This window comes from Triplophysa dalaica, chromosome 20 (genome assembly GCF_015846415.1).
Source record: "Triplophysa dalaica isolate WHDGS20190420 chromosome 20, ASM1584641v1, whole genome shotgun sequence".
NCBI lineage: Eukaryota > Metazoa > Chordata > Actinopteri > Cypriniformes > Nemacheilidae > Triplophysa > Triplophysa dalaica.
Genome location: NC_079561.1, coordinates 3,900,921 through 3,926,675, shown reverse-complemented (window position 1 = coordinate 3,926,675; position 25,755 = coordinate 3,900,921). Strand labels below are relative to the sequence as shown.

The following is a 25,755-nucleotide window of genomic DNA, read 5'->3' as shown; positions in this document are numbered from 1 at the left end:
TGGAATTTGTTAAACTGTGTTTGTCATTTGTACATGTATACCATGACACCCTGAAGGCTTTGACTCTGTTTGAACCATATGGACACATGAGTTTAATGTGCGAGTATTCCGTTAAACCACTTAATGTTCAACACTATTTCAGCTATGTAGCCATTTTTTCTTCGCAAGACCTTCCATCCAAACCTTGACCCTGGGCAGATGGTCCCAAACCCCCCTCCCTCTCCATACCAACTGTTGTCCTTGTAACATCTGTCACTCTAGACCGTGTTGGGGTGAACCGTGGGTAAAAACAAAATCTGCCACTGGAGGGCTCAGTTGGTTTTGGTACGATGGATCGTTTGGTATCTACTTTTTGAGGTGCAACCAGAGATGTTGAATTTAAAGGAAGTTAAATTGGTTTTAGTGGCATTTATAATATAGTGCAGGAGTATACGGTTTTCAGATATAGATCCTGTTGAAGAAGCTTTAAGATCGATGCAGTGTATACAGCTTCTATAATGAAAACCGTATAAAATACTGGTTTTGGATGGGCCAAGAGAGGGATTAAGGATGCTATCCCATCTCCCCCTTCCTATGCCCTGGATTACTGTCTAATGCAACACTCTGGACACTGAGCCCCGATCAACTGCTTAATTCTTTATCCGCTTGCTACAGAGCAAATAGAAAAATAAGACATTTTTACAAAAAAAGTGATGTAACACTCTGCTAGAGGAGGAGTTCAGGGAAGACTCCTTACGTTCTCAAAGTAACCGCGTGGAACCGGTTTCACATTTTTCGTTTCGTGGAGTTGCATCATTTTGTAGAAGTTTCTTTTACACAAGTTATAAATGTTGTACTGTCCAGAAGTGCTCGGATGCTGGGCATTTTTCTGTTAAAGGAATAGTTCACCCCAAAAAAGCTTTATGCGCTTGTAAATTAAATTCATAAAAAACCTCGCTTTTAATATCAAACTCTAAATAAGGGACACCATTATTCTATAGCACGCACACACAAAAAACATATGTGGGATTTGAAGGACGTGAGAATTTTAATGAAAATATTTTTTTCTGGGGTAAATATACGTTTAATGTTTCACAATAATGAATCATTTGTTTTCCTAGTATATTTGACATGCCCACATCAACGAGAAATCAAATACTAGAACACGGTCCATAATTTCCAGTCGCATCACAGGGTGTGACAGGTGTCCACACACACTGTTTGAGACTGGGGTTTCTCCTCTCTGATTGTGGCATATGGACAAACTGACAGATGTTCCCAACAGAAAGTTTACAACCTGAGAGCGCCATTGGGGCCCATCTGTTGCTGTGTGCGGGTCCTCCCCCTCGGCTCTCCTCATCTTACACCAGAAGAGGCTCCGCCACACACCCCTGCCTCACCTCCGCTCAGCATCCCCTCCTTTCACACATAATTCAACTCCCACTCCATTCAGCCTTTATGACACACTGAGCCAAAATTAATGCTAAGGGACTCACCTGGAAAAGCACAGATTAACTCCGATGCAGGGGCCAATAGAGACTAAACAAAGACCTATTCCTGCCAATAGACCCACTTGTTTAAAAAACATTAGATTGTATTTAAATAACACAAGCACCACCAGCCAAATTTAAGGTGGATTTCACAGGGATTATTCACTTAAAAATAAAAAATCATCATTTTCAAACCTGCATGACTTTTTCTTCTGCATAACACAACATTTGTGGATGAGATTTTTCTCAAAATACCTTTTGTGTACCACAGATTCATATACAGGGTTTGAACAACATGACAGAATTTTTATTTTGAGGCAAACTATCTTTAAAACTGTTTGGCAGGTCAGCTCTTATTTTCTGTTCTTATGAACAATTGAAAAATTATGTATGGGCCTATCAATGTTTTCATACCCTTAGTTGTTGATGTCATTGTGTGTTTAACCTGGAACTGTATTTTGGAAATTGGTACAGTATAAGGTGTTGAAATACCACAATGGATGGGTTGCATGATGGGCCCTCAACTTCAAAAACCATGAGCAAAACTATGTGTACAAAAAGAATCATCATGCCAACATTTTTTTACTCGGAATCTATAATATTGATGTAATTTACGTTCAAATATAGTATTTACCCGGGTTTTGCACACTACAGCCTAGCTTAGTGCTTTTAAGCTACGTCCATACATTAACCTTCATCCATCCTTCATCCACCCCTGAGTTTGCCCTATTTTAAACCCATAAAGGGCCCAGCCACATTCAGACTTGCACTGTATTCCAAATCTTTTACGGATTATTATACAACTCTCCAAATCTCTTTGTGACATTTCTCCCCTCCCCTTTTCCATGTCTTTCTCACTTTTCCCATCCGTTTCTCTTTTACTCTCCATTACTTTGCATGGCAATCAGTGTGAGCTAACTGCAGGCTCTCTCTCACACGGTCGGGCCCTCCTACCTTGCATTCTTTTTGTGCCTCCTTCCATAGGGACCCCCATCTGTCCCTCCTCTCCAGCCATTGTGGGGCCTCAAAGCCGGGCCACCTCCACAATGCAGTGGGCGTGCAGAGGGGGTAGGCAGGATAAACACGACAGCATCCCCATCCTATTAGAAGCTCTTTAACTTTGACAACCCAGCACACTCACAAAGCTCAGAGTAGACAAGTCTCGCTTCACAATGTCATTTTAATGGCTTGTTCCACCCTTCTGTGAACTTTAACCTCTCTGTACCTTTCCTCTGCTGTGGACCGTCTTTGAATTTCACTCTCCCTGTCATTCTTCAGTCAGATCTGAGCTCACAGGGCAGGTGCAATGCTTTGGACGGCTCCTGTCTGATATAACAGAAATGTGAATGTGGCCTTGTTTTTATATCCCGGTGGGGAGGTAAACCTGAATGCAAACAAACTCACAGGGACTTGTGTCAATGTGGGGACCAAAATTGAGGTCCCCATGGGCTAAAAAGTGTAGAACAATATTTTTTGAAAATCTAAAAATCCTACATATGTGACGTGAACATTTCCAACTAAGATTAAGAAAAATACGTACGACAAACTGAATTAGTAGAGCACTGCCATAGAGGCACTAAGATTACTGGTTCGACCCGGGGAACATACAAACTTATAAAAGATGTAATGCACAAAAACAGAAATTGATGCTACAGAGCATGTGACAAATTCATAAATGTACATAAATAGAGAACGTCCCGTTTACCTGAAATATGTGACTTAAAATATCACACAAAATACCAACGTTTAGCCAATGATTACACTTTGAGGCAATCGTTTCTAAGAATTTACGCTGTCACACTTCACCAACTTAAAAAGTCGAGATAATCAGTTTATGGGACAGTTTGTTAGCTAACTTTACCGCTTTTTGTCAACATCAGTTTAAAGTTGAGCTCACAGGTTATTTCAAGTTTCTCAAGTGTGACTCGTTGCTGATCTCATGTTTCCACCCTGTGCACAACGGCGTATCTGCGTGCATGTCTTGGAAATAGATGCTTATGAAGCAGATGTTTTTAGGAAGTTCCAAGAACATCCATTGCCATCCATTAAAAAACTAGCCTATGGTCTCCTTTCTTACGTCTGATGAAGCCAAGTCGCATTAGCTGTTGCTCTTTTTCGGCTAAAGGTTGGAGGCTTTCCATCTAGTGGCATTGAAAGCTTGTTCGACTTGATGCGGCGCCGCAACAACCGACAGGCTGATGACATCATATTACAGCGAGAGTGAGTTAAAAGCGTGTGGAGCAGTCGGCTCTCGACTTTCTCTCGCGGTAATATGATGTCATCCATCTGTCGGTTCTTGCAGACCGCACCAAATCAAACATGAAGATATTTGCGTAAAGCCTATTGGATTTATTTGACATGGTGCTCACAACAATTAGTAAAACCATTGAAGAGTTAGTAAAAACAGATAACGGCGTTTTTTGTGCATTCTAAATTATATCAATCAAACTGCAGCTGGGCTGTTTTGATTGAGTAATACTAACTCAAATACAGATAACTAACACAATAAAAACATGATAAAAAAACACTTAACATATCTGTTTTTGCAAATGAACTCTTTAAATAGAAAATTGCTCAAATTGCTTGGATAATCAATGATATATGGAAAAAACGTATTATACAGAAATATTTTAACATCACTTTTTGCAGTTAAATATCAACCATAATTTTAATGTAGGCCTAATTATATAGTTGACCTTTGCCGTATAAGGCTTTTATGAAAATACGAAAATATTGAGATTTCAGTTTAAAGGAAAAAATTACATTAAAGACAACCAACCGTTGAATGATAAGTTTGAAAGCAAAGTAAAAATTGTTTATTTAGAAAGTAAGTTTTTATATAAAATTGATGTTTTTTGTATAAAATAATATCAAGCAAACTGTAGCTTGGCTGTTTTGATTGAGTTATAATAACAAAAAAATACAGCTAACTAACACAATAAAAACAGGGTAACATAATAAAAAACACTTACCATATCTGTTTTTGCAAATTAATTCTTTAATTGGAAAATTGCTCAAGTTGTTTTTGATAAATCAATGATAAATAAAAATTACATAATGTATAATACTTTTTACAGTTCAATATCAACCATGATTATAATGTACTTAATTATAAAGTTGACCTTTGCATTATTAATGGTGTTATGAAAATATTGAGATTAAAGACATTAATGACAACAAACTGTTGAATATTAAGTTTGAAAGCAAAGTAATAAAAATTTACTAAGAAAATATGTTTTTGTATAAAATTGCTCGCGACTCGCTGAAGTAACTAAATCAGCTATTATTCTGCTCCCCGTGTGACAGCTAGGCCCAGTTGTCCTATTTATGTACCCGTATCTCTTTGTGGTCAACATCCACATGCAAATTTAGTATTGGATTGTGGTTTTGTTCGTAACTTTAAATCCAAAATATATCATATATTGTATGTGTATTTTTCGCATTAACTACACCTTTTCGCTTTTTCTACTTTAACTTGCCGACAGGTATATTTTGTCACATTCTCCTCATGTTTCCTCATCCAGCTGCTTTCCAAAAGCTGCACCACCTATCAGTTTCATTGTGCTTCAACTCTGTACCTTGACCTCATGCTTCTTCTCCAGCCCATCCAGTGTGTTTGTGAGAGCGTGTGTGATGTGACTCATGAGGAGGAGGATCACGGTGTTATTCGAAGCTTAAAGGCAGAGGATTACGGCAGCACAGACACTGATTAAAGCCTTCCAGCCTCCTATGGCCCCATTAATACAATCTTAATCACAATGCTTTATCCCCCATCTCCCCCCATGGATCAGGACCTTTCATTTAGCGGGAGCCTGTGTTGTTTGGCCAGTGGATTAGTGCCAGTGAGACAAAAAAACTGGGGAGGAGTGAAAGAGGTTTCAGACTGCACTTTAATGTCCCATCATCCACCCCCCTTCTCAGCCTCACTTTTATAAAATCACAACTCCACATACAGAGGCCTGGTGGTCCATATCTAAAGAATGTAGTAACTCATTCTATTTTTTCAGTGGCCCCAAAAAGGGTTTGAACACACAACTTAGGACGTACTGTGGTATATTGCTATTATCTCACACTTATCATTTTTGAAATATTTTTTTGGCTTTAGTATGGGTTTAACTGTTTTATTCTGTTTTTTCGACAGTATGCCACAGATTAAATTAATTTTGTTTGTGTTTAACCCAGAATACTTGTTTAAAATAAAGGAATTTCATTTCAGATAACAAAATATCAAAGCAAGTGAAACGAATCTAAAAACAGGTATTACTTTTTCACATTTCACATTGTTACACATTGTCTTTTTCCAGTTTCTTTTGCCCAGCTTGTCATAAAGTTATTCTAATGGATATATGATGTCAGTTGCCCTCAAGTTCACACCGATGCCCTAGCAGAGCAACCCACAAGGGCAATTTATCACAATAACTGCTCACGTTTGTCAACAAGAAAGTGTCAATAATTTCTGATTTCATTTGTTGGCTTCCCAAGGTTCAAAAGTCTATAAATAATTAAAATAGAAAAACAATATTAATATATATTATTTATAATTGTTTTGTATTCAAAATGGTCTATTTTTAGTGCAATAAAAGTTGTTTCATGATGAAAATATTTGGAATTAATGTCATACATTTTTACAGTAATTGTCCAAACGCTCTGTTTAAGGCTTTCATGTATTTATTAAAGTGGTGGTAGGCAGATTTAAAGTAAAAACACAATAATAGATTTGCTTCGATTACAAAAAAATCTTTTGGATCTTGAAAACAGCGCACTAGATTGTTGACTTCTATTTTCATTATATAACGTTTGCATGGGTATTTGCCGTGGCACTGAGGTCACAGCAATGACCATCTGCCCTATGGGAAAGCGCCACATTACGCAGTCTTTGCACCCCTTTCTCTTCATTCTTTTGCGTTTTCGAATGATTGTGTTGACAGCAGCTGACAACTTTGAAAATTTTCCCTTATTTCAACCCTGCTGAGTCCAGACGGCTGATATATTGGCCATGAACAATGTTAAAGGGCCACTAAAAGCATTTGTGTTGTTTATTCTGTGGGTATCAATTTGTTTAGTTTCTATCAACATGCTCAGTTTGCTGTTTTCCTTGCCCAAAATACTGAAGTTAGTTTTTTTTAAAAGTGAAGTTTGTATTTATGTTTAAAATGTAAAAACAATAGATATGGTTAAACAGAATGCTGGCGTCAAATTTAGACAAACATATTGCTTCTTTTTTACACGGATTTGTATAAAATGAAAGATTTCTGGGATCTGACCATATGACTTGACATAATCCAACTCCATTATTATACAGAGTAAAGCTTGCAATCATTCCATGCACTTGACACCTTGCATTCTGTCATTACCCATCCTCAGTGACTCTCTGTGTGGAGCTATGTGTCATTCCAATGCCCAGCTGACCCACAAGAGGAGAGGGAAAGAGGTCACTTAAGAATGGGGGTACACAGAACCTTGTTCACCTCGTCTGTTTTGGATTCTCCACTTTCTCTTTTCCCCCTTGCCATCTCTCTCTCTAGTTTGGCCCCAGCTGTCCGTCAGCCCCCCGCAGTTCTCCCAGCTGTCTCGGCTCTCCGAACGAGCCTCCTCACAACAATGCAGGTCAGAGGTCGAGAGAAAGAACACACTGCACTTACAATAGACCAGTGGCGCCCGCTAATACAATCGCTCCCTTTTTCTCCTTCTCTTGGTTTGCCAGGGCTGGAAAAGACAAACCTTTGGAGCTGTGGATGAGGCGGGGTCCACTTCAGGCACAACAACCTCTGAGGCACCCATTCTCATTTTAGTGCCGCTTTTAACAATAAACACACTTTCACACACACTCGTCCCATGGCTTTTCCTCACATCATCTCTGTGTTAGTCCATTTGGAGAGGCATCGCATTGTCCAATATGCAGAGAGCTAAAGTCAACGATGGCCTATACTCCACAGATATAAAGGTTTGTGGGGAAACAGGCTGACAATATCAATAGGCACTTGCAGGATTTCTGTTAGACCATTCGACAGGCTAGACGTTTGGGAACCAGCATTGAAAATCATTTTTTTCACAATTTTATTTTTTCACCGTTTTTGGTAGGCCTCTTTTTGTGTGCTTGTTTTGTTTCGTTGGCAAATTTGGCAATGAAAAGGCTGGGAAAACACAAGTGAGAGTGAATGGGGATCCCATGACACAGTCACCTGTTCTGCAGCTATGTGTTCCCATGGCTCCACATGCTCCACTGACTCCCATCATAACACTAATATTAATGACCAAAAAAACGTTTCTCATTCATGGCCTGTAATCCTGGCATATTCAGTGGGGGATTGCCTAGCAAATTTAAATATAATATATTTAAATATAATGTATTTTTTTGTACAATGTAGGTTTTAAAATGGTAATGTTCCTGTGTCGAAGGCAGGGAAAGAAATATATTAATTTATAAATAATAAAATATTTGGTTACAGAGAATGAAAAAAGATTTAATGAATGATTTCTAGTTTGCTCTAGACGCAAGTTTATGAATTACATATTGGACAAAGCAGTGTAACATTTGATTGTACTTTTAAACCTATTACTTGCAAAATTGCTTTTAGGTTAAGCCATGTTTTTGATTACAATTATGAATATCTGAACCAATAAATATGAAACAAAAGGGTGCCATATTGTATAAGAATATTCATTTTATTAAGTGCGAAACAGGTAAATATTTACAAATGCTTGAGCAAAATTACAAATATTGTGGAGAATGGCAAAAATACATTAAACAGAAAGAAAACCAATAAATAAATAAGATATTTTGATATTGGTAGCAATGACTGGCAGTGTACCAAAACTAAAGAATTGTGCTGACAAATTGCTTTAAAACATGTACAATTGTCATCAAAATAAATATTAAATACAGTCATAAATAAATGTTACGCCAGTAGAATTGTGCTATATTTTTTTTCTATTCCTTTCATTCTGTTGTTTATATCGGGAAAACATATCAAAACCAGCATATGCTTGAACAGGGTTCTAAAAACAACTGTTCATGCGATTCTTTTCAAACCTTCCAATATCTCGCTATAGGTACCGTTTATCTATGTCTATTTGCTGCGTTTTTATGCCATGTGCAAAAAAACCTTTCTATTTGGGGAGAACATCACATTTATACAGAAAACAAATTACAATTAAAATAGTAACAAACTTAATCATGACAATACAAGAATAAATTAACGAAAATATGCATCTCATTCTCAGAACTTCAATTGCCACGGGTAGGTTAAGATTCAGAAACTGTATGTTTCTCTTGGTGATCACTATATGGTCTGTTAATGGATCAGACAGGATACATGCAAAGTATCTCCTTAAATGTGCTGGGCCCCTGGAGGCACGCTGAGGAGCAGGAGGCAGATTTGCTGAATGTCTCTGGTGGTCATTTGTTCATTCACTGTAAATGGTGCTTATCTGTGATGTCACCATGTGTGACGGGGGAAACGGTTCGAAAGCCATGTCTAAAGGAAGCTCGTACCGGGAACCTTGGAAGAGTGTGTGAACCTGAGGAGCTGGAAGACCTGCCAAGGTAGACGGTGGGTAAGGGTGGGAGGAAAGATAGTGGGCGGCGTGGGGTGTAAAGTTCCTCTCTGTCTCGCGTGGTGAGGGCTCCTGCTTTACTGCGAAGTTGCCACTGATGCTAAGAGGTGGTGTGAGAGGCCCGTCATAAGGTGGTGTGCCACTGCTGCATTCGTTGGGTGAGAAGTTCTCGTAGGCAACCCCCTTGAAACCCTTAAGATGTAGCAAGTGTGAGGCCTCCAATGAGCCATAGGGTGGGCTGGGCAGCCCCGGTGAGGGATAGCTAATGGGGTGGCCCTGCTGACCACCTGCTCCTGATATGCCGCACTTTTCATCCAGTTTATTAAGCATCATTGTTGAAGGTCCCAGTTGGAGGCACCCAGCCACTAAGTTGCTGGTAGGTTGTGAAAGCCCCTTGCATAGCATCTCCACAAAACCGTGGCTCTCAGGTGACTGGTCGCTCTCCAGAACCTCAGACAGTGCCCAGATGTAGTTGCGGGCCAGCCGCAGAGTCTCAATTTTGGAGAGCTTCTGGGTCTTTGAGTAACAAGGCATGACGCGCCGCAAGCTGTCCAATGCATCATTCAGCCCGTGCATGCGTGAACGTTCCCTGGCGTTGGCTTTGACACGGCGAACAACGAACCGTTCCTGCCTGGCTTTGGTCATTTTCTTCTTTTTAGGACCTCTCCGCTTGGGTGCGTTCTCTCCATCAAGACCCATTTCTTCATCTTCATCACCCTCCTCTTCCTCCATATCCTCACTGCCAAGTTCCATCTGTCCCCTACTATTTAGCATATAGCGACCTCCTATTTCAGGTGTCCGGTCTCCATCCTGTGAGCTGAGGTCCTCCTCCATCCATCCAAGAGAGCTGACCAGCTCAGTCACATCCCCTGGCTTGCCATAAGGTTTGGTCATCATTGTAAACTGAGGGCACAACGATTAAGTTTAACTCACATAAAAACGCTTACAAGAAATAAACATATGAATATAAACCCATATAAATATATATATATGCCTTTTGTTAGTGGTATGAAAATGTAATTCTCCTCTAACATTAATGTTAAAGTGTTTTAACTTTAGACTTTTAAAATTGTGCTTTGCATTAGCTTGGAAATGAAAGTAACAGCAAACATGAGTAAATCATAAAGAAGGTCACTGAGAGAGTCACAGAAAGAGTCAACAGAGAATAAACGATTATTGTGATGATTATTATATGGCTTACAGCTCTAGAATTCAATTTCTTCTCTCAGTTTTAATGCGGGATCTAATGGCAAAGACTTTTTATCCAAACGCTTTGATTTCCGACCACTGCGCAGTCGTTGTGGAGACGCTGTCAATCTGGGACACGACTGGATTTAGTCCACAGATAAAGCGCTCGGATTTAATTTGCCATGCTAATACAACTTGAACTGTTTTGAATTTGATTTGATTGAAAAACAGCATTGTCTCCAAAACGTGTTTTACCAAATAAAACTGGTTAATTCCATTTGCGTTCCTATAAATCTTAAACATTTCTAATTTATATGCAAAACACAAAAGTTTGTAGAACTAATAATGTAGGATGCAATTTAGTAAACGAAACGCATTTCTACTTTCTACACTTAAGATCATGGATGACACTGCTAAATGCATTTTCTTTACAAAAATTCTTGATATTTCGGATGTTAATAAATTTGTTTACCATTTTTATTTTGTTTTTAATCAAATTGATGAATCATAATATTAATAGAACGCACTTTTCGAGATCATGATGCATTACAACATCTTTGATGATAAGTATCTCCAGAATAAAAAAAACAATTTGCAAAGCCATATCACAAAGTTTCTAAAAAACAAATCAACATAAAACTGAACAGTAAAATGTATACTGAACACTGAAAAGTAAATGTAAACAGTCATACCTGTTAATCGTCACTTCTAGAAAATGTAAACAGCCGTCAGAATTTCTAAACGCAATGTAAAAACGAATACTCTGAAAGATGCTTTAAAAGTTTTGAGGTTTTCCCGTAAATACGTCTGCACTCGTTCAGTTCCTCCAGCTCTCCATCATTGATGCATCAGACCGCATCAAGTCTCACTGAAGCGCACGCACTCCCGGCTTCGCCTTTCTAGTTAGTCTCACAAACCCCGCCCACAAACACCCCACCTCTCCAGATTATCCGAACGCGCGTGGCTCGCTCGTGGCCAAAGTTTCACGACTTCTGTGTGCATTCATTCATCCTTGAGGCTTTGTGTGCGAGGGCCTTCGCATTTAAACGGAAGGAACGGTGTAATTTGTGTTAAAGCAAAAGTAAAGACAGAATCTGTGCACCTGTTATAATTTTGGTTTACATTTACCCCCCTGTCTTCTCTTTCTTTCTCTACTGTGTTTCTATTTGAATCTTTAATCCAAATGAATATTTAGATATGATGATTATGTCACTGACATAATTTATGTATGCAATTTAACTCAGCTGTATTTGTTGGTTAGTGTTCCAGGTTCAAAACTAGCATTGTGAAGAAGTACAAATTTCGCCCCATTTTATCCTGACCTAACGTCATTTTCTGCCCCAATAAAGCCCGTTCAGTGCTGGATTAATACCCCTGAGCCCTATTTGGTTTATGGCGAGGTCAAACGTTGGTCTTAACTCTAATTACAGTAGTCTAGTCTACAAAGACGCGCGCGCGTCGCTGTAAATGATTGTGACAGCTTGGTGCAGTGCGAGCAGGTGTGTGTGTTGTTCACCCGTTTCATTCATTCGCTCCGTCCGCTCATTAGCGCCCTTCAGCCCTCCAAAACATAACGCTCAAAAACTGCTGGATTAATTAAGCTGAAACGGTTTTGTTTCACCAAAATAAACCACCCAACCGTGCCCATCACGTTTTTGGTTGTTGTTGCCCATCACTTTTTTTTCCATCAGATAGGCCTAGTAGATATGATGAAGGTTTGATTTACAAATTTAACAGGAATTGCGTAAAGAAAATTCGATAAAACAGCAAAAGGTCATTAAGGATTTATTAGTTTGTATTTCTTTGATTTTATTAGTTTAACTTATACATTCAGCACTTAAACACAAAGTATTTTGCAAATATTTAAAATTCCAATTCAACATAAAAAATATGAAAGTTTTGCATTGCATATTGAGTAATAGTTTGACTTTATTTGTTGGAATGGGCTACATATGATGTGTTCGTGCCACAGTAGGGGTTCTATTGTAGTAGTGCGCTATTGACTGCAGGGCTTCAGGTCACACGTGTCCTCTCACTGATCCCATTGTGCACGCCAAGTGCGCACATCTGTGCCCTAGTCAGTGCGCTTAAACGCAAGTTTTGGTAACGCTTTATAACTTATTTATAACCTTGCTTTATAACCTATTTAATTTAAACAAGAGTTGTATAATTATTTAGGCCTAATGCTAAACAGATAAAACAATGCTTCACGTTTCAAATAAAGAGAAATATGATCAAACTTCTTTAAATGTATTTATAAACTTATACAAATAAATGTGTTGGTGTCATTAAAACATTTGTCTGCTTTTTGAAGAAAAGTAGCTATTATTAAAATACTCAAATATTTACCGTCCCTATACGTTGTTCTCATGACGTATTTGCATGCGTTATGTATTTGTTTATTATTCTGTCGCTTGAAATTTACCTTTTAAAGTTAGATTAAACTTTTAAACCAAGTCGGACACTAATTGATAAATGAACAGATGGGCTTAAATGATGCGACTGCTGCACGCAGCACTCACGCGCCAGTCGCCTGCCCGACATAATCTCTCACGCGACAACACAATCGGTATAATAGGACAATATTCATAGCGCGAGTTTGCTCGGGTGACGCTTCTTTCCTTTCACACAAAGAAGCTTCCACTTGGCAGCATGAAACAAAAGTGAGATTTTGATAGAAAGCATTTGCGTAGTAACAGTCAACAATCAATTTACAATTAATCAAGACTAAATTGACAAATCTTAATTTATCACATATTCATAAATAAATAAAAGTCTCTCTTAATGGCTCCAAATAACTTTATATTGTAACTTTATCTTTTTCTGAGAAACTGGCCTTCAGACATGGTGTGTGTGTAGGTCATATACAGGATAACATACTTAAGTGTGATCAGGCATATTAAGAGTGGTGCTGTTCCATATGATCCAGTGATCACATGTGTGTCTATACTGTACATGCACCCATTGCGCCTTGCTTCCCCAAAGTGATCATGTGTCTCCACAACCTTACATCCCTGGAGTGCTCCACAATGCTGTGTCACACCTGCAACCTGTATTGGGAATTCCTGTGCTGAGCCTAAACTCTCCTCCCTTGTGCCCTAGTGATGGACAGCTACATTGGAACTAAAGCCTGATGCATTTTCTAGTCCATCTCGACCAGAAGTGAACGCTACAACCACATGAGAAAGTTTCCTCTTTTTTGCCATCTGACCTTAATGCTGACGGTTGAGTACTTCAGGTCTTCATGCAGCAAGTCTTAAAGGTTGTCCTGCAGCATCCATGAATGCATAGCAGGAAACCAATTGTATGTTTAATAGACATCGTCCTGTCGAGACAGTTTAGAATTCAATGTATATCCAGTGAAAAAGCACACTTTTGTGACCCATTTCATTATTCGGGAAGGAAACAGCACTCCTCCAATCTTCTCTGCAGTCCCAAGGAAAAGACCGTCTACTATTTTACAAGTACTGGACCTAAATATGTAACATGTGAACGACTTTAATTCTGGACCGTCCCGCAATACTATTTGTCCATTTAGTGGGGTGACAGGACTTTAAAAAACTCTAATCAGGCACATCCACCCCCTGTCACGAGCTGACAGAATGCATCCTCTTCGCCCCACAACACATCAACAATATCGTTATAGTTGTTTACTTTAGCATGTTGTGATGCTGTTGTATTTCCTTCCGTTAAGAGTCCTTCTAAAATAAAGACACCCACAACTATTGCCACAAGTGAGTTATCCTTTTCTGCAGTCCCAAGGGACCTGTTTGGAGTGGGTAGGGGGGATTCGTTCGCCTCTCTGACAGATGGGTCCTTGTTTCTGTCTTTCTCTCCCTCACTCCCTCTCTCTCCTGAGCTCAGACACAGACACACTCGCTTAGACTTAGATTGAACGAATACAATAGGAATTAAAGCCATGCACACATGCTCCCTCTATGTCTCCTGAAAGCTGAGCCCCTTGTAATAATTATAAAAGCAGGGGTGTGTTTGGGTGATGGGGGCTGGGCTGTTGTGCAAAACTTTGATGAAAATTTGGACTTGATGGCTTTTTTGTCCGTTACAAACAAACTGCGAAAAAGTTCCAAACAATCTATCAATTAATTTAACGCTTAAACTTACTTTTGCATAGTCTGTGTCTGTTTCCACCCTGTTTTATGGGCATTCCAAGCCTGCCAAAAATGTTTTTCTTTCCTGCAATTTAATAAAAAACAGAGGGAGAGTGTGTGCATGTGTGTGTGCATGTGTTTTAAAAGATATGTGTTGTAAAGGTAATCCCAGAGCTCCGGCTTTATCTGCTGCTTACTGGAGCTGAATACAGGAGTACTCTTCGGTATAGTATCCTGTGGGACAGATGAACAGTCGGACTTGTGCTTTCTGGCACTGGGGAGAAAAGGGACAGAATTAGGTCTACATGGGGGTGCACTTTTAACCTCAGCTTTACTCTCTTTATCAACAGTCACATACGAAAGATTATTACTTTTCTTCTATCAGGACCAATGACGGAGAATGGGGGTAAACATCAGCAACCTCAAATATAGGGTCTGGGCATGAATGCCAGTTTGTGTAAATCAATCCCATAATATATCAAGTGCCCAATGCATAATTGAAAGCGTAAAATTGCCCATTTACGCAATATGCCACCTGCAACCCCTCTCTGGACTGTTTAACTGCTCTGCTATCGATATGAGAGTGTCCGTGCAATATCTATCCCGATATTCCAAACAATCGCTCCAAAGTTCAACGAATTCATAACACATGTATCCTGTCTGGGAATTTGAAGGTCACGTTGCTATTAGAGCCATTAATTGAACAATTTAAAGAAGGCCAATACAATCACTTATAGTTCTAATTAAGGTGGTCAGAGAATTTCTCTCAAACCACATTTTACAAATTGAAGTGTTCAGCCAATCACAGCCCGTGTTCGTTTTGAACCCCTACCCTGTTTGGGGGAGGGGTTCCATCTGCTTTGCTGGCTGTCCTTTGGGACACGGGCATACCCCAAGGGGCTGTAGCTGGGAAGGATGGAGGGAGGGTGGATGGGAGGGAGAGAGAGAGAGAGAAGTTGAATAGATTGCACCCATGCACTAATAAAAGGCCATAATCAGTATGCTCAAACACAATAGGCAGATTTTCCCCGTTTCTTATACCGTCCAACAAACACAATCATTAGAAGATTCATAGGTATCGCAAAACCAGGCGAGATTAGAATATTGTAATTAATGACATGAGTGAGCAGGTTTGGAGGGTTTTATTTCAACAAATGAAAACATTTTTGTGTGTCTGGCAGGAGGCCATATATTGTGTGTGATCAGGTGCATGTAGCACACAAGTGGTATGGTTTGATTCCCACTGTGGTTTGCAGCAATATGACGCATAAGGTGTTAAGTGGTTTTATTTCATTTCCAGTAAATCTGGTTTTGCATTCAATTACTTTTCTTCAATCCGATTCTGTAATTAAACACACACCACTGTTTAAAAAATCACTTTCTTATTAAAAATTCAATATTCATTATGGTTTGCATGCAAAACCCAGCTTGAGCCCCACTTTCTCACACCTTCAAGAGAGACTGCGGTATACATTTGTTTCACATTTAAATGTTCTTCTTTTAAGTTTTTTTTCGTCACTTTTATACAGATGATTTGATGCAAAAACAGATGCCAGCTGGAAACACTGAGGCTTGTGATTAAATGAGACGAAAAGTGATTGTTTGTTTGTTGCGTGAAAGACAGGCCGAAAAATAAAAGGAATCAAGTTGCATCAGGTTTCATGGTTTCTCGTCAGCTTGGACTTGTTGAGGGATGCCTGAATCTGAAAGGTGCGGGTGCATGTGGGTACCCCGGCGGCCGGCGCTAAGCATCTCATTGATCGAACTGCTCCTCCAGGGCAACTTCAGTGCTTTAGTTAACACCCCTCCAGCAAACTGCAGAGCTTTCCGATTGGTTGGCTGCCTCTAAGCTGGCTGTCTTCTAGGCTTATTGTTTTGTGAGCCCTACACAGTCAATATTAAGCTTGGCTAATGTGATATAGAGGCAGCTGGAGGAGCCACAGTTATTACCATGACACTACGGAGTGAGGGGTGTAATACTATTAAAAATAAATCAGGTGGTTCGATGATTTGGCATGGTCCGGGGATTTTGTGGGACATTCGGTGGGGCAGTTGCTATAATTCTATTACACATTCTGGGGGAACCTCTGAGGAACAATTGATTCCCATTCTAGTTCAGCATAATTCAATTTATTTTCACCAAAGGCCTGAAAAAGAAGGACAAAATGGGAAGAAGTTTACTTTTCCAATTGGTAGCCATAATGGTCCATTCCTGGTCTGTGGAGAAAAAGCAGATGTTTCAAGACCTTTCACCTAAAGTCGTTTCATACTTTTAAAAAAGGATCTTTTACACCCGTTTTTGGTTGCTGCCTGTGTTATTGTGCAGACAGAATGAACGCGAAATTAATCTCTTTAATCGGTTCAAAGATTGGGTGTTTGCTCGGGCGACTTGCTCTTTAAAAGCATCTCTGTCTCTCCGAGTAAGCACGTGAGGTCAAAAAACATTTTTTAAACCCATGATAATCTGTCTATTTCTTAGCTACGAATGAAACATATCTGACGATCATTTGTAATAGGCAAAATGTACATTAATTAATTAATGCAGTGTGCCGTTGGTAGCGCACTGGGGGTCCCGTGTCACCATTGTTCTGGCGCTCGAGACACATAAACGGTGATTTCAAGGCCCATTGAGCGCGCGATGGATTGTACGTAAAATCCATTAAGGGGCGGAGAACATTGATTATTAGACAGCTTCTATCAAAATACAAAGTGCACTAAATATGTTTGGACTTTTCTGACGCTGTGCTGACAGACAACCAAAATATAACTACTAAATATTTTGACTTTATTTTAAATTCAACATAATTAAAAAAACGTAACATTTGCAAAATGATTTTACTTTGTAAGCATAATTTGAAGTCCACTTAAATTATTTACATTCGATGCGAAGTGCAAACAGCCCGTTTTGAAGATTAGAATTATCAACAATAGTAGTTTTATAAAAATAAATGCATAATTGAATTATTCAACATCCATAAATAACAAGTATTTTCAATTGTTTTCCCACAAGGCTTTATTAAATTGTATGAAGAAAAAGTGATAGATTTTGTTAATGGTATTTGTTTATTGAATTTGGTTGGTCTATTAAAGCCGTTATTTTGGACAATACTGACATCTAGTGGTTATAGTTAAGCACAACTTTGCCTTTGATTAGATTAGATTAGATTCAACTTTATTGTCATTACACAAATACAAGTACAGTGTAACGAAATGTAGTTAGGTGTAACCAGAAGTGCAATTAGCAAGTGCAGGATATACAGTGTTAATAAATACAGAATACAATAATAGGAAAATACTATACAGTGGGCATGTGCTATGAAAAAAGAAAACTTTACAGAAGGAATGTTCTATGAAAATATGACAGTCGGTATGTACTATGAACAATATATACAGGAGGCTATATACTGTGGACATTAATGTACAGAACTACATGTACAGAACTACCGTGGAGTCACGCCCAAATCATTTCCTGATTGGTTAATTCATGGGCAATTAAAATGCATTGATGTACAATTACTTTTCAATTTCCTACAATTTCACGTACAACACGCAATGATTTTAATGCTTTATTTAAAACATCTAATAATACACAGTCATGCTGAAACAAATAAATAAATTATCAACAACAGCAAAATAAATAAATAAAGGATTAGCAAAGTATAAAAATAATTCTAAGTGGTTTATGTAAAAATCATTGAGGACAACAAACCAAGATAACAAATTTCAAAAACCACAAAGATAAAAATATCTATAAATATCATTGCCTTATTTATCTTCCAATGACAGACGCACAAAAAGCTTAAAGTGATTGTGATGCAGATGTAAAACAATTGTATTTCATATTGAGGGTCTTCTCTAGGATGACTGAAACACCAATGTATGTGCACGATTCTGACCTACATATCAGTACAAGCAAAAAGACAGGCTCACTGAGACAGCACTCCTACGCACACTCTTCCACTGCACACGACCACATCTCACACGTATTCCTGATTCTTCCTCCTACCTGCGAGAATCTCTCGTTTTCCATCTTTCCTCATTTCCTTTCTTATCTTTCTACTAGGAGACAAATGCCAGTCATCTGACCGAGACTGGAAAGAAGGAAGCACAGGTATAGAGATGGCACCAAAAAGAGAACCCTCCATTAAGAAGTCTCCATCAGGAGGAACATTACCGAGACATGGACCACCATTTCCCTGCCCTACCACCACAACACCAACATCTCCAAAACCAGCTCCAGAATTAAAACCGCGGATGCTGCGCCCCTCTGATTCACCCTTTGACCCCAGCACATTAGAGGTAAGTGACAGTACTGCAACCAACTAATGTTTTTACTATAACAATATATGTTAGTAACCTTTGCTCTGAATTTACCACCATTCACTATAATCAAGCGTTCAATCAATCAAGATGTAGACATGGACTTAAAAATGTACCCAATGGTATATTCTGTAGGGCTGTGTATATCAGGGAGGAAGTGAATGTGGTATGAGCTCTGAATAAAACATCAAAGTAATCTCTTTCTAATCATCTTCTGAATACCTCTGGCAAACAAAAATCTGTGTCAACCCAACCCCCAAATCTAAAGAGAATACTGGAGCTATATCAGGATTGAGAAATGGGGCAGTGTTGTAGCTTACCCACAGTAAGGTCCTCCTAAACTGCATTGCTGTGACCTTGAGTTGAAATTTACTCAATCATTTATTGTCTTGGTAATACACGAGACTATGTATCAATGTTAGAACGAACAGAAGACAGTTTTTGCACACAATATGCAAAACGATTGCCTATTTAAATACAGCCTACAATTACTTCTTTTACACCTCCATGCGCGTGGGCATGTATAGCATCGAAGCGCACCTTCAACCTCGCTAACTAAGCGCAACTGCAAGGCTTCACAAACATACAAACCATCAGCGTTGACATTACACGCGCTTGACTTGAATCATCATGCGATAGAGATCTGCGCTGGGCGTGTCTCTGTGCATATGTGTCACTTTTTGTGCATCGGAAGGACTCTCCCCCATTCTTCATAACTCAACAGCGCTACCGCGAGCCATCTCACTCATCCCTCCAGCTCCGGAAAACAAGTCACAGAGGCAAACATGGTATGCATATAGATGGATATTTTATTTTTAAATCGTTTGGTTGAATATCTGTAGATATATGTAACTAAATGCAAGGTTTAAACACTTCAAAAGGGGCCAGTCGACAACCAAAGTCTGTAACGTTAGCATGTTTGTTGCTAGCTAACGAATACGTTTCAACGTTAAATGCTAACAAGCGCGCTGGAGAGTTTTTCGAGGATGAGGAAATTGATAATGGATCTATTAAACAGAAATTGCGTTTTGGTTTAAATGTCGCTCTCTAGCACAGCTGGGAGTTAGCCGATTTAGCTAACAATAGTAAGTTGTAGCTAGCAAAACTTGCTTGACAGTTCCCGGGCCAACCGTATTCCAAATGTATGTTTAGAGACCCACACATGTTAGATATCCCATTTGTTTCATTGCTATTTGTAAGCGTGCATCATTTCACATTCATTGAGTGTCGTTCTGTCCTCAAACAGTCTGAATTCAACGAGGACCAGATTCTTGGTAAGTTTGCAGTCTTGTCCGAATGCATGCGACTTGTCTCAAAAGTGATCTTCGCCTCCCTCATCTATTATTTCCCCCCATTTCTTGCTATAAAGCCTGCTTGCTTCACCCCGTCCGGTTATTCTTGCGTTACTCTATCCCTGCGTTCTTTCCTTACCTTTGTGTTGTTTTCCCTTTGCGATTGTTGTATGTCGTCTCCAGATTGAGTTTAACTTGGAGCAAATACACGGTGAGTGCTCTCGAATCCTTTCTCATGTTATTGGGTTTGCATGACGTTTTGGACCGCAAACTAGTCTGTTTGTGTCCGGTCTAACCTCACCTGCATCCTTCATTTGAAGTGTGTGTTGGGGAATTAACAGGAGTTTATAAACATTTTGGGTTTGGAGATTTATAACAGCACTTATAGGCCTAGTTTTGTGTTTTGTCTCTAGAGCAAATTGACCGTCATATCTGTAGAGGGTGTGTCCCAGTCAGGAAGTGTTGAACGTGTGCAAACAATAGAGCGTGGAGTTTAAAACATCTCGACCTAAATAAGACCTAGAAACTAGAAAACGTAGAGTTGTGAAATGTGTGTTTATCTGTTTGGTGACATTTTTAATGGCAGGTACGTTTTGGGTAATTTTTTGGTATGTTTAGGCAAAGGAAGTTGACGAAGTGCTGGCCGCTTTCCTCTCATACCATATATGGTCAAAGACGCAATTCCAGCCATGCGAGGGAACAGCTACATTCCATTGAGCAGGAAAACCATTACTGAGCAGGAGTATTTTGGAAAGGCCTGTCCCGACGGATAACTTGCAGTTCTAGCAAATTCTTTTTGGATCAGAGACCGTTAATAGGTTTATTTATACCCACAGTTCAAGCACTTTGTACTAAAATTTAAAACTAGTTAAATGGTGGTCTCTTTGGTCCCATAAAGTTAGTCCCAACTCGTGTTAAATAGCTACTTAATGTGTCTAAATATTTCACAAGCCTTTTAAAACGAGTAAAAGGTCCCTGCTGAATATTCTATTGACTTAAGGTGGATGGATAAGATTTCTGTGGTCATTTAGTCTGCCACAGCCTGAATAGACTGCAAAAAATAGCCGTGGCATTACATTAATATTGATGGCCGGTGCAGTGTTTCTTTGTGCGCTGATCCGTTGGGCTCATTAAATTTAGTTGGCATCTTTAAAAGAATGACCTACCGTTATATCTTTACAATACAAGGGATATTGTTTATTGTCCTTTTTCCATGCATTGTCAAATTCCTCTTCATTTCAGTCTTTCTCTTGTCAAGCATGCATCTTGTTTTGTTTGCTCGTCTGTTGTGCCTTTTCCTTATCAGCATAAAAGTCTTTAATGATCGTTGCAGAATTCAAAGAAGCCTTCCTGCTCTTTGACCGGACGGGAGATGGAAAGATCACCTACAGTCAGTGCGGAGATGTGATGCGCGCTCTGGGCCAGAATCCTGTCAATGCGGAGGTGCTCAAGGTCCTGGGAAACCCGAAGGCAGAGGGTAATAATCAGTGACTCTCATTTAATGTTTTGAATGGCACGGGGCCAGACTGATGAAACATGTTTGCCTTTGTTTGGAGTAACTTTGAAAAATCTATTAATAGATTTTTCAAAGCGATTTAATTCTCGGCCTCAACAAGTGAAAATGCTTTACAATTGCAATTATGCACGAGTAGATCAGTGCAAAGGTGCCTTTATCCAATAATTTTATGAGTTTGTTTACGGTTCACATTTTATGCCAAGATTGTCTGCTATAACCTCTTTCAATGGTTAGAATTAATGGAGGGTAAAATTGTGCAGCGTCTCTTATAATGCTGTAGATATCAGCTCACCTGTTTTTTTAATGTCCAACAAGACTCTAGTAGTTTCAGTATTTGCATTATTATTACTTTTATCAACTATGCTAATTATAGTCGTTTCTGATGCTGGATAGTGTGAAAATTATCTCTAAGTCTGATTACGATCTTTTGTCTTTGTGTCAAAGAGATGAACCACAAATTGCTGGACTTCGAACAGTTCCTGCCCATGCTCCAGGCCATCGCTAAGAACAAAGACCAGGGCACGTTTGAGGACTTTGTGGAGGGGCTTAGAGTATTTGACAAAGAGGGCAATGGCACAGTCATGGGGGCTGAGCTTCGCCATGTTCTCACCACACTGGGTAAGCTGGCCTGGTCTCCAGAGGAGATATTTATACCCTGTTCTCTCACTTCTAGGCCACTTAATGTATACATGGTTAATTTGAACACAATATACCATTTCTTGGGGTCTGATGATTTGTGTTGTGTTGGCGCACTGTCATATTGTAACAAGACATTTTACTTTCTATATGGTTTCATTTTAGGAGAAAAGATGTCCGAAGAGGAGGTAGAAACGCTTCTAGCTGGACACGAAGATGCTAACGGTTGCATCAATTATGAAGGTAAACGTGTCAAACCAAGTGTATGACCTTGTAGGTATATGAAGTGCAACACACCAGTCTGTGTCCTTCAAACCCAGTGTACAAAAGCAAATTGTGTGCAAGGTAATAACAGTTATTTAAGTAAGCAAGTAATGGACATCAATGACAGACACGATTTTATATTATTATAAAAAAAGAAAGTACACCTGCTGAGAATCTGATGGTGAGAAAGCATGCTGTAACTGTAACTGATCTTCCACAGCCTTCGTACGTCACATCATGTCTGGCTGAAAGACGTCAAGGGTGTACGTCCGCCTCCCGCCCTCAACGTTTATAACACGTGATGCAACATTCCATCCAGGCCTTTTCTTTAATGCTCTCTGAGAGGCACACATGACTGCACAGTTTACACCCTGTCTTTGTTAAATTCAGAATAGAACATTTGAACACGGGGATTGCTGTGCATCATGTGATGGCTAGAGCTAGAGAGCCTGGTTGGGATTAGTTTGGAGGTTTTGATATATAGCTGGATTCTTCCCTGTCTCTGCAGCAGCCGTTTCTCTGGCCCCTGCCTACAGCATGCTCTCTGCATATGGCCATCTTTGCAACGGTTCTCAGAGGCCACTGGTTTAGACGCAGAAAAGGCAACCGCACTGCTTCACATATTAGCACAGGTCAAGGGTTGTAATTGCACTGGCGTGCTCCAATATGAATAAATTATGTTAAGGGTGTATCACATAAGATCTGGTATCTGTATCTGATAAGAAATCTGATTATAGGCACACACCCTCCCTGTGCACTGAGCAGTGCAGTTGTCTTCATTTTGAACTAACCGGTTAAATTGCAGTGATTGGCTGTTTTTGCTGACCTTTCTCTCCCTTTCTAATGGAGGCTGATTCATAGCACATTTCTGAGATTTCTCATTATTTTAGCTGTGCTATAAACCATTTCCACTCTTGCCCTGTAGAGGAAAACCAGATGGAGCTTTTTTAACATTCTCTTGAATCCTAGACCTGGTTAGGTCTTTGAGCTGTGGTTTAGTAGGAGCTAGCAATGATCTTGCTCTCACCCTGTCTCTCACCACTTATGGATGAGCACAAATGGGGAACGGCCTTCAACTACAGCAAGTGTCTTGGATCATGTGCTCCTTTTGTGGAGGACATTTTGTTAATTTTGATTATCAGATTGTGGTTCGAATGTAATTTTTATATTTGGTTACTATTGGAAAATACATAAAACAGCAGTGTGCTTTGCCAAAGGAGTAGTTCACTTTCAAATTAAAATTTCAGGATAATTCAGTCACCGCAAACAAATTAAGGCTTGTTAGGAAAGCTTACAAGGGTTCTTATACATATAAGGGACTTCAACAGGAAGCTGTTGGTTAAAGAGATACAAAAAAAAAGAGTAATTCTGTAATTACTCGCCTTCGAGTTGTTCCAAATCTGTATACATTTCTGTATACAGCTCCTTTTTATAGCTAATTTTGTGCAATTGTGTTATACTGTTTCAACATATCCAAGTGTGTTTAATATACAGGTTCTCATTTAATTTTTTAATTCACCATTGTAATGTGATATTTACTGTCTTTTTAAAAAAATATCTTTAGGATTTGTATAATCCTAAAATCTATAATCATTGACTCGAATGGAGAGCTTGTGAAAAGTAATCGAATAGAACGTAACATCAGAATCGATACCCAGCCCTTGTTTGTGTGCATGTCGGGGATGTTTAAATGGATTAAAATCTACATCACACGTAACCTTTCCAATGTCATTGAGTTATATGGAAGTCATGGATGTGCATCGCTGAGGCAGTGTATATATTTATCAAAAATAAAATGTTTTTATAGTATATAATATTTGTATTTATAAAATGACATATTATAGTGAACTACTCCTTTAAGCCTACATTGCTGTTTAAATTAGTCTACATGCTGTAGTTAGGGTCGACTTTCCCTTTTTCATGCGAATACGAGTCTAACTTTTCTTTTCTTTTTACAGAACTCGTCCGCATGGTCATGAGCGGTTGAAGATGCGGAACCCTGCCCATTTGTCTGTCTTATTTTTTTTTGTGTCATTTCATATATGTATATTTTCTTCCTATTCATTCCATTATCTTCATTTGCTCCAGTCACCTTATGTTTGCGCACATTTGGGTTTTATGATTAGAAGTGCCTTTATCTTCTGTAGGTTCTCATAACTCCCCATTAGACGCACATTCTGCCCGGGTACATTCAAATCATATAGTGATATGACAAATGTCTCGTGTGCTGACACTGTCTGCAATAAAACCTCTTGATGCAGCACATTTGGAGTGTATGCGCAATATCCAGTGTATCCTCAGGCATTTCCGGTAGACAATGCTGTAGTTAAAATGTCGCATCTGGCCAGATTTGTTATTTTTGGCCTTTTCAGAACAAGTCCAAACTGAGAAATTATGAATCGCAAATGCAATAATATTTTCCTGTTTTATTATCTTGGAATGTTCAGCTTGTCCAATAAAGTACATTTTAAAGAGATTCTGTTTGTATCTCATTCCTCAAGTCTGGTTATGTATTCAGAAAAGGTGGATTTAACATTTTTTTATAGTTATTATAAAGACTTGCTTTTAAATAGAATAAGAGGGAATCCACTGCACCTGTTATTTATTTATTTTGCATTAACTGTACAACTATCTTGTTACAGATGTATCATAGTCCCTATGAATCATCATTTTCTAGCAGGAAAGTTGATCATCTCTGCCATATGCAGGACACTTCTTTGCAGATAGATGGCACCATTCTTACACTTGATGAAAGCTGGTTGAAAACTTCAGCTCCTTAATTGATTGTGTTTAATTGTACAGCCAGGCTGTCTGAAGTGAAATTACAGCAAATTGCTAAGGTCCTCTTGCAGTTAGACTAATGCAATTCAAATGATTGCTATTTGGTTTTAGGTCAGTAACTTAAATTAAAAGTAAACATTATTGGCACTAGGATGTTCAGTGTCTTCGGACTAATTTGTCTCAATTACTTAGAAGGGCAAATCTCATTGACACAAGCATAGCGCTTTTTAAAAAAACCTCATTACTGCAAATGTGCCATTTGGTGCAGCCGGGCTTATCAAAGGTTAATTCAAAGCTATTCTTGCTTTTTAATAACTTTTAAATAACAACAGAAAATCCATTATATTTGATGAAGAGAACAGTGGATAAGTTAAAATACACATTTTCTCCAAAAACAAGACAATATTAGAACATACTAGCATATTGTTACATTGTAATAAGCACATTTATCCTTTACCAGGATAAGGACATCTAGTCTTTTCTCTGACAGTGCACTTATCCAAATAAATATTTCATGGCAGATAAAGGTACAATGAAGCCATTCTTAAGGTTTGATTCTGTGTGTGGCCGTGCTGAAACAACCCATGATGCGTTGGATGCCAAGAAGAGCCCATCAACAGCTC

At 39.0% G+C, this 25,755-nt stretch overlaps 2 protein-coding genes across 8 annotated transcripts; one reads left to right on the top strand and one right to left on the bottom strand.

Moving 5' to 3' along the window:
- Positions 1-8,116: 8,116 nt before the first annotated feature.
- Positions 8,117-21,262, bottom strand: neurod4 (neuronal differentiation 4). Of its 5 annotated transcripts, none has more exons than XM_056732875.1 (2): positions 20,075-21,262; positions 8,117-9,929 (listed from the first exon to the last, which is right to left on the bottom strand). In XM_056732875.1, exon 2 carries the CDS (start codon positions 9,921-9,923, stop codon positions 8,877-8,879), a length of 1,047 nt encoding a protein of 348 aa, XP_056588853.1. In that variant the 5' UTR covers positions 9,924-9,929; positions 20,075-21,262; the 3' UTR covers positions 8,117-8,876. The 5 variants fall into 5 exon arrangements, 4 of the variants coding, with proteins under 4 accessions (XP_056588853.1, XP_056588851.1, XP_056588855.1 ...); XM_056732873.1 differs by lacking the exon at positions 20,075-21,262 and adding an exon at positions 18,964-19,161; XM_056732877.1 differs by lacking the exon at positions 20,075-21,262 and adding an exon at positions 13,426-13,432.
- On the top strand, positions 19,304-24,827 carry zgc:153867 (uncharacterized protein LOC337226 homolog). 3 transcript variants are annotated; one of them, XM_056732879.1, is made up of 7 exons: positions 19,304-19,431; positions 19,890-19,917; positions 21,269-21,412; positions 21,896-22,069; positions 22,253-22,330; positions 22,572-22,614; positions 24,310-24,827. In XM_056732879.1, exons 1-6 carry the CDS (start codon positions 19,429-19,431, stop codon positions 22,598-22,600), a joined length of 456 nt encoding a protein of 151 aa, XP_056588857.1. In that variant the 5' UTR covers positions 19,304-19,428; the 3' UTR covers positions 22,601-22,614; positions 24,310-24,827. The 3 variants fall into 3 exon arrangements, with proteins under 3 accessions (XP_056588857.1, XP_056588858.1, XP_056588856.1); XM_056732880.1 differs by having other exon boundaries at positions 22,572-22,649; XM_056732878.1 differs by lacking the exon at positions 22,572-22,614.
- The last annotated feature ends 928 nt before the right edge of the window (positions 24,828-25,755 follow it).

Coding starts and splice junctions, on each gene's coding strand:
- zgc:153867 (XM_056732878.1), top strand. Junction 19,918..21,268: donor CAACGAGGACCAGATTCTTG/GTAAGTTTGCAG, acceptor TGATCGTTGCAG/AATTCAAAGAAGCCTTCCTG. Junction 22,331..24,309: donor CGGTTGCATCAATTATGAAG/GTAAACGTGTCA, acceptor TTCTTTTTACAG/AACTCGTCCGCATGGTCATG.
- neurod4 (XM_056732873.1), bottom strand. CDS start 18,990: ATGCAGTTTAGGAGGACCTTACTGTGG. Junction 9,930..18,963: donor TTAGGAGGACCTTACTGTGG/GTAAGCTACAAC, acceptor TTGTGCCCTCAG/TTTACAATGATGACCAAACC.